The 15,245-nt window shown below is 36.9% G+C and overlaps 1 protein-coding gene across 1 annotated transcript in view; it reads left to right on the forward strand.

The window, feature by feature from the left end:
- Positions 1 to 14,904, forward strand: part of XPR1 (xenotropic and polytropic retrovirus receptor 1) — a 202,457-nt gene extending 187,553 nt beyond the window's left edge. Inside the window, exons 12-15 of the mRNA NM_001192883.1 lie at positions 3,246 to 3,412; positions 6,737 to 6,876; positions 11,462 to 11,683; positions 14,618 to 14,904. Coding sequence (NP_001179812.1) covers positions 3,246 to 3,412; positions 6,737 to 6,876; positions 11,462 to 11,683; positions 14,618 to 14,678 — 590 coding nt within the window. The 3' untranslated portion in view covers positions 14,679 to 14,904. The remainder of the gene's footprint in view (positions 1 to 3,245; positions 3,413 to 6,736; positions 6,877 to 11,461; positions 11,684 to 14,617) is intronic.
- Positions 14,905 to 15,245: the final 341 nt, after the last annotated feature.

Below are 15,245 nucleotides of genomic sequence, written 5' to 3' on the forward strand. Positions count from 1 at the left end.
ACTTATTCTAAAATACTGTATTAAAATATTTTGAAGTCAGTGAGTCCTTATGTATGTTTCATAGAAACTTCATAGAAATAATATGGGATTAAAGGAAGGCAATTCAGCCCATTGTCCCATTTTAAGAATTATATTCTAAAGATGGAAAAGTGAAAAATGAAAATGTTAGTCACTTAGTCGTGTCTGACTCTTTGCAAGCCCATGGACTGTAGCCTGCTAGGTTCCACTGTCCATTTAATTTTCCAGGCAGGAATTCTGGAGTGGGTAGCCATTTCCTTCTTCAGGGGTTCTTCCCGACCCAGGGATCAAACCCAGATCTCAAACCCAGGTCTCCCATGTTGCAGGAAGATTGTTTACTGTCTGAGCCACCAGTGAAGCCCATATTCTAAAGACAGAACTTGTATTTAAAAGCTAGAAGAAATAACAGAAAATTAGCACATTATTTTTAGTTTCATTATTAATTCATTTTTCTGTCTTTTTCTCTGTTGTTCTTATTTTGAATGTATGATGAATGAATTGTATTACATTGCTAAATTTGCTTTATTCTTTACAAACCTTAGTAGATGAGTTACAGATTTTTTTTTAATGCAACCATGATGCTAATTATTGAAAATATTACTCAGCTAGACTCTATGTCTGTATATAGAATGAAGTGAACAGGTATGTCAGAACATACCTGACTAAACCTATGTAGTAAGTAAATATTATGTTAAATCTTGTAAATTGATATTTTGTATAGCACCGTGTTATAGTACAAATATTAACTCAGTTTGCTTTTGATGGAGGAAAGTTTTGTGGAAATAGTTTAAATCTTAAAATGTGTTTATATCCAAGCTTAACTGTTCATTAGAATCAGCTATGGGCCATTTTAAAAATTTGTATTTCTGTTCCCTACCACTGACTTTCCAGGAGAAGAATGTGGTGTCCTGGCATGTTTAAATAGTAGCTCTCATCCGGGAATGGGGATGGGGCACTGATTTGCAGTGTTTGCTGATTTCCATGGTGTAAATACAGACTGCCACCGTAGCCAATTTCAAGCTACTAAGATGATTCATGTGGAATGTTGGGAGATGATGTATAGTATTTCCATTATATAGATACAATAAACATATATAACCTAAAAGAACAAATAATATCAAATTTTAGTAAAATAATTAGGAAGTGATGAATCTGAGTTTTCATTGCCTTTGTTTTTAATATAGCAGATTATAAAGTTTATGTAATTTAACTTAAAATGACTGTGTTTAACAACCAGTTTGCAAAGTTTTGAAAATTTATTAATCAGCTCATAAAGCTGGTACAAACTGTTGCTAACAACACACTGGAGCTCAGAGATATCTGTATCTTTGTTTAACCAACTAAATAGTTCTGACGAAAACAACCTGCCAATCAGGTATTTTTCTGAAATATGGATCTGATCCTAAGTCACAAGAAAGCATTCCACAGTCAGACCCAGAATGTCTTCTAGCCTCATTTCAAAGCATACCCACTCCCCCACATCTTCTGTTTCACCCACACTAGACTTAGATTACTTGAAGCTTCTCAAAACATGCCTTGCACTTTCCCACCCTCATGCCTTTTCATTAGTTTCTTTTAGCCTTGAATAGCCTTGCCTCATCTGCCTGACTTTTGCAACACTATTTATTTATCCTTCTAGAAATAACTCAAATGCTGCTTCCTCTTATTTCATACTTTTGGAAACAGTCCCATTCTCCTTGATGTTCTCATAGTACTTTGCTTATTTTATTTTGAGCTCCAATTATCATCAATAACAAATGGCCGTTTCAACTAAATAGATTATAGATGTTTAAAAGGCACCTTTGAATAATACTGTACTTAACACCTTAATGTATAAAATGATTAATAAGAACTTTTTATTTGTTTGCTTGCTTGGCCGTACTGTGATCCTTGTGGGATCTTGGTTCCCTAACCAGAGACTGAACCCAGGCCCTGGCAATGAAAGCACCAAGTCCTAATCACTAGACCACCAGGGAATTTCCAGCACTTGTTTATTTTACTAGGAAGGATTATGGATAATGCATGATACAGCCTTTACTTTCTGATCCTTTGGGAAACTGATTGAAATCTAAACTTTTTTTGAATTAGATGACACCTTTTTTTTTTTTTTCCTGATGATTGAGGACCATTTAGTAGTAATTATATACCTATGCCTTATAGCCAGAAAACAGATATAACATCATGATAACTTTCAGACTTATCAAAGAAGAGTTTCATTGGAGAATATACAAAGCACTTAAGAGTGAAAAAGATAAAAGTTGTGTATTATTCTGATTTAGTGCACTTTATAATGTTGTCTGTCAGCTTAAAACCCTCATAGCTCAGTTGGTAAAGAATCTACCTGCAATGCAGGAGACACCGGTTCGAAGATCCCCTGGAGAAGGGATAGGCTACCCACTTTAGTATTCTTGGGCTTCCTTGGCTCAGCTGGTAAAGAATCTGCCTGCAATGTGGGAGATCTGGATTCAATCCCTGGTTTGGGAAGATCCTCTGGAGAAGAGAAAGGCTACCCACTCCAGTATTCTGGCCTGGAGAATTCCACGGAACTGTATAGTCCATGGAGTTGTGACGAATCAGACATGACTGAGCGACTTTTACTTCATCATTAAATAAAATCCAAAAGGAGCAAAAATACCATGCTTTGCTTTGTGGTTTGAGAGAAATTTGCTTTCATATATGTTCTTAAGGATACATTCCTTATCAGTTGTCGCTTTGTAGCATTTTATCTAGAATTAAAATTACCTGTTTTCACAATAAATATTGATAAGATCTAAGTATGGGAAGGAAATGTTGTTCTAAAGTAAAAACGATCCAAGAATTTCTCAAAGTGAATGCAGCACATCCCTTGTTAATGGTGTTTCATACATTTTTTAAAAATCTTTGACCCAAAGCTGCCACCTGATGGCAAAAATTAAAATGACAACTTTTGTAATATTCTAAACCTCCATCACAATTACTTGAAATATTATGTTTTCAGCATTGAGCCCCTAAATTCTAAATGCACTTTTGTATAAGTTTTGTATATTTGTTGAATGTTTGATAATTATTTTGAATTTCAGATAAATCAGATTTATTACTTAACTTTTTTTAGATGGGGATCCTACTAAGGAGATTTACTTAAAATCTATTTATGGAGCTGGAGGAAGAATCTGTTTTTTAATTAGTTTTACTTAATGAAGAATTTTACTCGAATGTAGTAATTTTCTCTTTCCCTTTTCTTTCTTCAGAACAACGTCACTCAGACACCATGGTGTTCTTTTATCTGTGGATCGTCTTTTGTATCATCAGTTCCTGTTATACCCTCATCTGGGATCTGAAGATGGACTGGGGTCTTTTTGATAAGAATGCAGGAGAAAACACCTTCCTCCGGGAAGAGATTGTATACCCCCAAAAAGTATGTACAAAGAGTGCTTGTATTTATTTTTAAAAAAGAAAAAACACAAAAACAGAACACTCAGGTATATTACAGTATATACCCAACACCAGCCCACTTAAAATAATTACCAAAAAATGCTAATCCATTCAGTCAGTAAAAATGTACCAGATGTTAACTATATTCTGGGTGCTGTAGGAAATAAAACAAAGTAAAATTCTGGTTCTCAAGGACGCTATAATCTATGTTCTAAACAGATAAGTAAACAGATTGCAATACAATGTAATAAAGACTAGAATAGAGGAATAAATAATTAAATATCTTTTATGATTTGTTTTTTAACATGCAGTTCCCTGTGTCTCATGAGACTTAGGGAGAAGCCGGGTGGGCTGCAGTCCATGGAGTTGGCTGCAGTGCATGGGGTTGTGAAAGAGTCAGGCACGACTCAGCGACTATGCCCTACCTTAGGTCTCACATGCCGTTTCCTCTTAGTTTACCTTGCAAATTCTTGTTCCTTCTTTTTATTTTTATTTTATTTTTTTAGCATTCTACATCAAGCTGCTTATTTATTTTTAAAATTTGTTTATTTATTTTTGGTCACACTACATAGCATGTGGGATCTTAGTTCTCCGGCCAGAGATCAAACCCATGTCCCCTGTAGTAGAAGCTCAAAGTCTTAATCATTGGACTGCCATGGAAATCCCTTGTTCCTTCTTTTTAAAAGTCAGTTTGTTCCTTTCTCTCCAAGCATAATTAGCCAATCGTCCTAGTCCCATTTTACACGATACAAACTTCCAATTATGGCAGTTATCACATTGCATTTTAATTACCTGTTTAGGTATCTGTATCCCTTACTATCCAGCATAGTCCCAGGCATACAGTAGACAATGTTTGTGGAATGAATGAATGAATAAATAAATAAATAAGTAAATACTTGACTGAATGAGCAGTGCTGTGAAAGCACAAAGGAAAGAGGTGTGCCTGACTTTGCTGGGTACATCAAGAAGGCTTTTCCTGTCATTTGTTTCAATCAGTTTTCTTAAAGTTTCGATTTGATCCAAAAATACATGGATAATTACTTGAGAATCATTTGAGCACCTTATCTAAATTATGAATGAAAGGATGAGAAGGACTGAATTAAAAAGTCAGTAGACCAAAAGTATCTTTACTCAGATATTGAAAGAAACTAAACAATGAATTGGGAATCCTTATAAGTGAATTCTAACCCCAGCTCTCTCACTAATGAGCTACATAACTTTAGACAACCAGACTGCAGTGTATTCCGTAAGGTAGGATGTTACACTAGATTATCTCTTGATCCTTTCCCAATCCTAAAATTCTGTATGCAGAGGAGAGTATAAATTGGGCCACTGATATTTTATACTATGTCAAAATGTCATCAATACTTCAGAACTGAACTTCGAAAAGTGTGTGACTGTGTAATATGTAACTGGTGCTTAGGGAAGGCTGTTTTCAAGTGTGAGGATTGAAAATAAATGATAGACTGAATATGATGAATGATATGTTAGGGTAACTTCATATAAACAAATGAAGGCAGAAAAGGAGATATTCATTGACAGTGATTTTTAAGTCTCATTTGAAAAGAAAATTTTAAAAAGTAATATTAAGCACAAGTCAGATAGCAGACATGTGTTCAAGAAAAGATGGCCTTTTGTTCACCAAATGCATTTTGCTCCTTGTACTGTTCTTGCCTTACTGAGAGATGTAATGCATTTCTATCTTATTATGATGATTGCTTTGATGAACTATTTATATCTTTACATAAATGTTAACCTGTTCATCCTTTAAGTACTTTTTTATTTCTATGTAATAAAATTAGTTAATAGAATCTTCCACTTGCTTTGTTATTACATATTTTTATGACCCATTTTTAGGGTCATAGTATGCTTTTGTACATTAGGCTTTACAAATATATAAGAAAAATGTCCTAGAAGATCACCATACCCCTCTCAGCTTTAAAAGGGCAAATACTGGAGTTAAATTTGTTGTGCTAAAAAAGGGAAGAAGCTATATGTGCAGTTCAGTGGGTGTTCATTTAAAAATTAAGAACACAGCTATATGAACCTTAAACTAAGTTCCTTGGCATTAACAGTGCATACTGTTGAGCACCATACCCAGGTCCAGGAAGCATTTATGTTATCTCCATATTAAAATTTAACTTTTTTGTATCTCTTGACCTCAAGTTAAGTGTATTCCTCCCAAAAGACTTTTAATTTTTGGTAACATCAGCTCCCACATCAGTCAACTGTGGATCGGCTTGATTGGCTCTTAAAGACATACAAAATTGCAGCTTTTCATCAAAACACCTAATAATGATTTCACTGCATGTGGATTTATCCAAAAATTACATTATTGATGTATTGAATGGCTGGGGGAAGGGACAGAGAGATAGTTAATGTGTTTTTAAAAATCTTCATAAAATTAATCATAGTAAGCAATGAATAATGTCTAAAATTGATTAATCAAGATATAGCAATATACACACATTATTTAGAAATGTGGAAGATAATGCTCAAGATTTGAAGATGTTTGCCCCTAAAGAATAGGACAAGAAGAGGACTGCTGTTTCTTTTGTTTAGTAGCCTTCTAACATGACTGATGTTCCTTTGCTGACATTCTTTTAATAAAATAAATGCTATGATTTAATACATAGCAGTTCTAGTTCCCATAAGATGTTGTAGCCTTTAAATACATATTTTAAAGAGCTGGATATCTTGAGATGAATAGAAAATCCGTGAATTATAGTTCCAGTCAGTTGGCAGTTTGTGTGCTTAAGACTGTGTAGCTAAAACTGAAAGAATTAGTTGAGTGCTTGTCTTCCCCATGTGGAAATGGGACATCCCTTAAATTTAATTGTTAGTGAAATCCAAGCTTCGTGTTATTTTCTGACATCAAAAAAGAAGGAAAAACTTTTTTCAAATGTAGGGTAAGGCAATTTGAGAATAAAAGTGCAAATAACAGAGTTAGTAAATCTCATATTTTCTAATTTGAACTATTGAGCTATTGGTATATCACATACATTTTAGAATGTCATCTCAGTCAGCTCGAGAATCTCATCTGGTTTGTATTTCTGGGGTCTAGAAGAGAGCCTAGTATACAGTATGGGAATGAAGTATTAATATGTTTGTTAAAGGATCACTGAAATTCAGTAAAACTTCATTTTGAATATTGTCCTATATATGAAAAAAAACTAAATTGGTGAAGTCTTTTAAAATATGGAACTCTTTATTTCTTTTACTCACGCCTGTCAGTATGATATGTGACTCTTGTTTACTGTGCTAGGTATGCTTATTTGTAAGAAACACATTGCTTATTATCCCTCAGGCCTACTATTACAGTGCCATCATAGAGGATGTGATCCTGCGCTTTGCTTGGACTATCCAGATCTCAATTACCTCCATGACTTCATTGCCTCATTCTGGGGACATCATTGCTACTGTCTTTGCTCCCCTTGAGGTTTTCCGGTAAGCAGACTACTGTAAAGTTTATCAGATATTTTTTTTTTACCTAAAATGTTACTCAGTACTTATAAATTAGATTTTATTAAAAACTTATACCTGAAAAGCTTAAAATTTCCAACTTTTCTCAGACTTCTTATCTGCCTCAGTGTTGGAAAATTCTGACTGAAGGACTAAGAGATTAATTCTTACAAAGTTATGCTGATGATGACTTTTTTAGAAGCTTTTTTTAAGAATTGGACTCCATTTGAATATCCAAATGACTAATGAACATATGGAAATGTTCTTTACATGATTAGTCACCAGGGAAATGCAACTTAAACCTACTTTTGAGATACAGCTGCTCACCTGTAAATGCTAAAATGAAAACTACAGACACACCAAGTATTGATAAGGATATAGAACAATTGGAATTTACAAACACTGCAAGTAGGAGGAAACCAGTATAATAGACACTCTGGAAAACTCTTTGTCAGTATCTACCAAAGCTGTGCATGAACTCTTGGGTATATAGCAAACAGAAATACTGACTTAAGGCCACCAAGATCCACATACAAGAATGTTCACAATAATAGTATTTGCAGCAGACCAAAGTGGAGACTACACAAGGGCTTAGCAATACTAGAGCATATAGATAAATTGTGATATTTACACACATGCAAATCTATTCAGTAATGAGCAAAAGACTAAATACAAAAACATGAATGAATCTCACAAGGCAAAGTATTGAGCAAAAGAAGTTAGCCACAAAAGAGTATGTCCCTGTATGAGTTCAAATTTATGAAGTTCAAAAGCAGGCTAAATTTATCTATGGTATTAGAAGTCAAAATAGTATTTGCCCTTGTGGGACAGTGAGTGGAAGTGGCACCAAGAGAACCTCCTTGAGTGGGGAGTGCTAAATCGCTTCAGTTGTGTCCGACTCTGTGTGACCCCATAGACGGCAGCCCACCAGGCTCCCCCATCCCTGGGATTCTCCAGGCAAGAACACTGGAGTGGGTTGCCATTTCCTTCCTCAGTGCAGGAAAGTAAAAAGTGAAAGTGAAGTTGCTCAGTCGTGTCGGACTCTTCGAGACCCCATGGACTGCAGCCTATCAGGCTCCTCCGTCCATGGGATTTTCCAGGCAAGAGTACTGGAGTGGGGTGCCATTGCCTTCTCCTGAGTGGGGAGTAAGGTGCAATAATGTTCTGTTTCTTGAAATGTGTGCTGATTACACAATGGGGGTTCAATTTGCTAAAATTCATTATGCTGTGTCCATCATACTTGTTCACTTCTCTGAGCGTGTGTTACACTTAATAAGTTTTTAAATTAAAAAAAATAATTGAGCTCCAATGGAAAGGTTGTGAGTAGAAACAGGGAGGTAAAAAGTCTTAGAACAGAGATTAGAATTAAAATCTTTTGAGAATCATATTTTGCAATTTAGCAACCTGGGTTATTTAGCCCACCTTCTCAGTGGAAACAATAAAAATGCCAGATAAAATGTTTTTTTAATCTTCCTAAAAGCATCAATGATCTGACATGATAGCCCAAACTCTTAAGTGAAGATAGGTACCCCATGATAAGCAGAACACTAAAGCTGATTTTGCACTTAAGAAATTTGCCAAACCAAAAGACTTTGAGATTCATCTGTGATAGCCAATTCAAATTTGTATGCACCTAATACATAGCTTGAAAATAGTAAAATGAAAGTTGACATTGCTAGAAAGTAAAAGTAGATAAATTTATAATTTTAGAGGAAAATGTTAGCATACTTTTCTCAGTGTAAACAAGTAATCAAGTAACAACTTCCCTGGTGCCTCAGTTGGTATAGACTCCACCTGCCAATGCAGGGGAGAAGGCAATGGCACCCCACTCCAGTACTCTTGCCTGGAAAATCCCATGGACGGAGGAGCCTGGTGGGCTGCAATCCATGGGGTTGCTAAGAGTCAGACATGACCGAGCGTCTTCACTTTCACTTTTCACTTTGATGCTTTGGAGACGGAAATGGCAACCTACTCCAGTGTTCTTGCCTGGAGAATCCCAGGGACGGGGGAGCCTGGTGGGCTGCCGTCTATGAGGTCGCACAGAGTCGGACACGATTGAAGTGACTTAGCAGCAGCAGGAGACACGAGTTCGATCCCTGATCCAGGGAGATGCCATATGCCACGAAGCAATTAAACTTGTGCCCTACAACTATTGAGCCTGTGCTCTAGAGCCTGAAGACCACAACTACTGAGCCCACATGCCACAATTACTGAAGCCTCTGAACCTTAGAGCCCGTGCTCTGCAACAGGAAAAGCCACAGCAACAAGAAGTCTGCACGCCGAAACTAGAGAGTAGCCCCTGCTCACCACAACTAGAGAAAAGCCCACACAGACATGAAGACCCAGCACAGACAAAAATAAATAAAATTTTAAGAAAACAAGTGATCAATTAACCAACTTTACCTAAATGACCTATGTAGAGCATTGCGTACAACCTAGCTACTAAATACAAATGCTTTTAAATGCACATGTAACATTTACCAAAATTAACCATGTGTTGGGCTGTATAAAGGAAGTCTTAACAAGTGTTAGAATAAAATCACAAAAAGATACCTGAAAATTCACAAACATTTAGAAATTTAGCAGCATATATATAAATAATCCATGGGTTGAAGTTGAAATTGCAATGGAGATTTTAAAATAATTCTGAATAGAAATGTCATTGAAATTCTCCATCACCACCACCTCCCCCCATTCTCTTTTTTCTCTTTCATGTATGCTGCTTTAATTTTTTTTCTAGTAAAAAAAAAAAAAAAAGAGGTAGCTCAATTACTTTTTTATTCTTGAGTTTTTCTTTTTAAAAAATTATTTGGTTAATAGAATCAGATGTTATATCACCCATTTAAAGCAGAAGCAAAAAATATCCTTTGAATCTTTTTTCTTCTGCAACTACTACCCATTTTTGTGCTCTCTTTTACAGCAAAACTCTTCAAGAGATAACTTTACTTGCTATCTCTGCTCTCTGACTCCTTCCCCATTCTCCCTTTAATTCATCTCGTCCTTTTCCCCAGTACTCAAACTAAATTGCTTTTGTTAAAAATTAATAACAGCAGCAAACACTAATGTGTTATCCTGTACATACCTGGCACTGTTCCAAGCACTTTACATGTACTAACTTAGTGAATCCTTACAACAATCTTGTCAGGTAAGTACTGTTACTATCTCATTTACTGATGAAGCATAAGTTAAGTAAATCATCCAAGGCTGTTACACTTAGTAAGTAGCAGATCCCTAATCTGAATCTAGACAGTCTCCCAGAATCTGTGCTCTTAGATCATATTGCCTCTTTATCCTCTGTCTAAATCCAGTGGTTCTTTTATCTGACTTTACCTCTCAGCAAAGCTTTTCATTTGATTTCTCAGAAACTACTCTCTTCTGTCTCACGGTCTGTTCCATCTCGATTTGTTTACTGGTTCTTTTTCCTCTTCCCAAATTGTAAATGTTGGTGTGCTCTAGGGTTTGATCCTCTTTACTCTTCTCCTCCACTTATTCCTAAGCCCATGACTTGAAATTCTGTTCTTATGCTGTCTATAGTCCTAGTCTCTCCCTTGAACTGCAAACTCATATCCATCTAGCTACTGAATTTTCCTCTTGGGTACCTAATGGCAATAGAAATAACTCAGATCTCTAGTAAATGGTCTCACCATTCACTGAAAACAAAAACCTGAGACCACCCACATCCCATGTCCAATAAGCCTCATCTTCGTAAATAAATCCTATCAGTCTGCTTCTCATCACCTCTGTTATCCCCACCTGAATCTAAGTCTCTGTCATCTCTAATTGATCTCCCTTCAGCTGTCTTTGATCTCTTCACAGTGCAGCAGATTGATCTTAAATCACATTATTCTCCAGCTCAGAACTCCTTGTTTTCTGACACACTGTAAGTCTAAACTCTATACTGTAGATTTTAAGGCTGTGGATCAGGCCCTTTTCTACCTCTCTATTTTCATCTCCTGCCCTTTTTACCTTCCTGTTCCATTCCAGCCCCACTGACATTGCTGTTGTTTTAACACACCAAAGTCCTCTCCAGCGTGGGACCTTTTGTACTTGCTGTTTCCTCTGCCTTGGACCCTTTTCTTTAGAATTTTACCTGACTTGCTTCCTTACATCACTCAGATTGCTAGATATCATCTCCTCAAAGAAGCATGTTCTGTACCCTTGCCCTGCTTTATTTTCTTCAGAGCACATACTGTTAACTAATTGTTTATTTGCTTAATATCTGTCTCTGTTATTAGAAATTATACAGGCATAGGCTTTGTCTCTGTCATACTGTGGCTTTTCCTGTCATACTGTAGGTATTCAATAAATATTTGTTCAATAAAGTGAAAGAATGAGCACTCTGAACCTGTGTTCCATGAGTCCCTTTCCTTTTCCTATTCCATTTTTGTCCCCTTCCCCTCAACACACACACCACCTTTTTCTATTCTAATATTCTAGTCCTTAATTCTTTTGTGTGTGTGTGTTTATTTCCATGAGTGGAAAGTTGATGTACTTGGAGGTCTACAGGTGATAGCAGTAGTATATTCGCCTTTTATAAGTAACTCACCTACTCCTACCCCGTTTTGCTAAGGCGATTTGTGTGGAACTTCTTCCGCCTGGAGAACGAACATCTGAATAACTGTGGTGAATTCCGTGCTGTGCGGGACATCTCTGTGGCCCCTCTGAATGCCGATGATCAGACGCTCCTAGAGCAGATGATGGACCAGGAAGATGGGGTACGGAACCGCCAGAAGAATCGGCCGTGGAAGTACAGCCAGAGCATATCCCTGCGCCGGCCTCGCCTCGCTTCTCAGTACGTATGGCTGCCACTTCTGTGAGATGAATTCCCTTCAGGTCTAAGTTTGGAGGAGAAAATAGTATTGTTGCCTTGAGAAATCTGATGGACAGAGGAGCCTGGCAAGCTACAGTCCATGGGGTCACAAAAGAGTCTGCACCTGACTTAGCGACTAAACAACAACATTTAAGTTAAGAAACAGTCATGTTGAACCTGATGAAATTGCTGGTGTTCAGCCATTTTTCACAACCTATGTATAGAATGTCTTAATGGACACATAGTGTAAAATATTATTAGTATGTTAATTAATGTATTAATTAATACCTACTGATTTGGCATTAAAAGTACACTGGGAAAAACTTATTGGAGAATATTTTATTTGACTCTTAAGTATATCTTGTATAAAAATCATTTTCAAGTTGTAAATTTTAAGAACCCTGGTTCTGCCACTTGACATCTGTGTCATCTTGGCCAAATCACTTAGTTTCTCTATATTATTGCTCATCTCGAAATTGGGATTAGTATGGTCCCTGTTCAGAGGGTGGCTAGGTAGATTGTTTGTTATGACTTGGAATTTACACCAGTTTCCTCACAGAAAGAGCTCAATAAGTATAAACTATTATTATTTTTACTTTCTTAGTAAATACCTACAGCAATATTTTTATCGGTCATTGACTTTGTATATTCCTAAAAGTTGTTTGGAGGATAGCTGTACCCTCTAAGTGTAGGGTTTATGTGGCCACATTTGAAATTTAGAAACAGTAGATATCACAAAGGATTGGAATAAAAGAGGGGACAGGGCAGTTTTCTGAAGGATAAGGGAGTGTTTGGATAAGCTAGAGGCATAGTAAAGACATAAAGGTGGAAATGAGGAATGGAAAGAAAAGCCATGTGACTAGAGCTTGTAACAAATAGTAACAAAATTTAGCTGAATGAAGTATGATTGTAAAAGGCTGAAAGCTTTATCTTGTAGGCAGGAGGAAGTCACAGAGAATTTTTTCATAGAATGTTATGAAAGTAATACATTCATAACTTTCAGTGGCACTGTGCAACATATATTGGGAAAGGGAAAACTGAAGGCCGGATCAACTGAAAGACCATTGCAGTATTCTTAAGTATGGAATGTTAAAGACTTGGACTAGGGCGCTTACAGTAGGCCAAAAAAGAAAACAAGGAAACATTTTAAAGGAAGTTTAAAAAAAAAAATTAGAGATGGTAATAACCCACAGGGAGCAGAGGAGAAATTGCCTGAGCTTCAGATAGAATTTGTAAGTTCTCTGAAGAAGAGATTGTAGAGAAAAGCAGAGCAAGGAACTGTCTTGGAGAACAAGCACAAGCAAGAGAAAAAAAAAAGAACAAACAAACGGGGTAGGAAAGGAATGGTCAGGGAGGTCAGTAGGAAGAACGTCAAAACAAAGCAGGATGCTGTTACATAGAGCAGGAAGCAGAGTTTGAAGAAGCAAGAGGAGGGCATGTGGAGGCTGGTAGAGTTAGCAAGGTGAGGTCCACAAAGGACTGGAAGACAGTGCAATGGGTGGTCATCCCACTGAGCTCCTAAATTTGAAAGTCGAATCCTCGCCAGTCACCAGCAGAGGGCAATCCAGACATACACTCTTTCTGCTTCAAAAACAAGGAAGCAGTAGATCTTTATGTTCAGCTTCAGATGTTCAGTGGAAAAACACCAGTTTATTAGACTGCCTCCAGGGGAAGACATTTAGAACAATGGAGCAGCTTTTGTGCAAAGGAAGAGAGCAGCGAATCTAAAATAAGATCTGAGACTGAATGCTAACTTTGAGACTCTTGCAACCATATAACACATCCTTAACATTTTTAATGTCTATTTCTACCTCTGTTGAGTAATAATAATACCTACTTTACCTCATGGAGCTCATGAGTTGCAGAATATTTTGATGTTATCTAATACTCCATTTTTCATCCTGTGCAAGAATCTCTTTTATGGAATCCTGAATAGTTGATTATCTTATTTTGATTGACAGTCATCAGTGACAGTGAAGTTTATAACCATACAAGGCACCTGGTTTTATTGTTGGCTAGTTACTGTGGTAGATAGCTTTTGTTGAAATATGCTTCAGTATAACTTCAACCAGTTGATCCTGGTTGGGCTTTCTAACATGACTTAGTATTCTCTCTTATGTGTGCTGTGCATAGTCACTCAGTCATGTCCGACTCTTTGTGACCCCATAGACTGTAGCCCACCAGGCTCCTCTGTCCATGGGGATTCTCCAAGCAAGAATACTAGAGTGAGTTGCCATGCCCTCTTCCAGTGGATCTTCCCAACCCAGGGATTGAACCCAGGTCTCCCGCATTGCAGGCAGATTCTTTACCGTCTGAGCCACCAGGGAATCCCCTCTTCTGTGTATACTTCATCAACTGTTTGAAGACAACTGTCATGTCTCTCCTTTAGTCGTAATCTGCTGGCCAACTCTCCTAGTTTTTCATGTGTTCCTCAAATGATTTTTCTGTCATCCTCATCTTAATTCTTCGTTTAACAGTAAAGCATTAATGTTTAATGCTTTACTGATGCTTTTTATATCTGTTCTCTCACTTGATATTCATACTGTCTCCATGAAGTGAAAGCAGTATTATGTAAAAAGGTATCATTATTCCTGCTTTACAGAGATGAAAATTGGTATCTTGGAGAGGTTAAAAAAATACATCATAAAATCCAAACCCCTCCATTGCACATTACACATGACCTACCATTGTTGCTTCCTTCCTCTGGTTACAACCTAGTTTCTTAGTGTTTTTCCAGTAATATCTGAAATTGAATACAAAGCTCTAGGAGCAGTCTATCTGGTGTAGTACATAGTGTCCATGACTGGTTATTATGTATTTTTAACGGTAGTAAGATTGAAAATGTACCTAATACTTTGGATGTGTTTGTATTTTAGTAATGGACTAAGTATTTTTTCTTCCGTTCATTACCACTAGATCCAAGGCTCGTGACACTAAGGTATTGATAGAAGACACAGATGATGAAGCTAACACTTGAATCCTCTGAAGTCTAGATTAACATCCTTGGTTTTCCTACTCTACAATTCTTTCCTCGACCAACGCAACCTCTAGTACCTTTCCAGCCGAAAACAGAAGACATATAACACGTTTTCCGAGCTCTTCCAGATCGGATCCTATGGACTCCAAACAAGCTCACTGTGTTTCTTTTCTTTTCTTCTCGTTTAATTTTCATTTTCTATTTTTAAAACAAATATTTACTTCATTTTGCCAATCAGAGGACATTTTAAGGAACAAAAACACAGTGTCTTCTGGATTGTTTACAATCACAAGGACACAGATACCTACCAGGATGAAGAACAGGCATTGCAAGGACCCTCTGATGGGACGGTACCGAGATACCTCGGCTTCCGCTTGGCCCGGTTTTGACTGGTTGAAACCGGACATTGATTTTTAAATTTTTTGTCAGTTTATGTGGAGAATTTTTTCCTTTCCTTCATACCCAGCGCAAAAGCACTGGCCGCACTTGCAGGGAAAGTGCAACTTAGAGCAGTACCTTCATTCACGAAGCTACTTTTTAATTTGATGTAACTTTTCTTATTTTGGG

The sequence above is a fragment of the Bos taurus genome, chromosome 16 (genome assembly GCF_002263795.3).
Source record: "Bos taurus isolate L1 Dominette 01449 registration number 42190680 breed Hereford chromosome 16, ARS-UCD2.0, whole genome shotgun sequence".
Taxonomy (NCBI): domain Eukaryota; kingdom Metazoa; phylum Chordata; class Mammalia; order Artiodactyla; family Bovidae; genus Bos; species Bos taurus.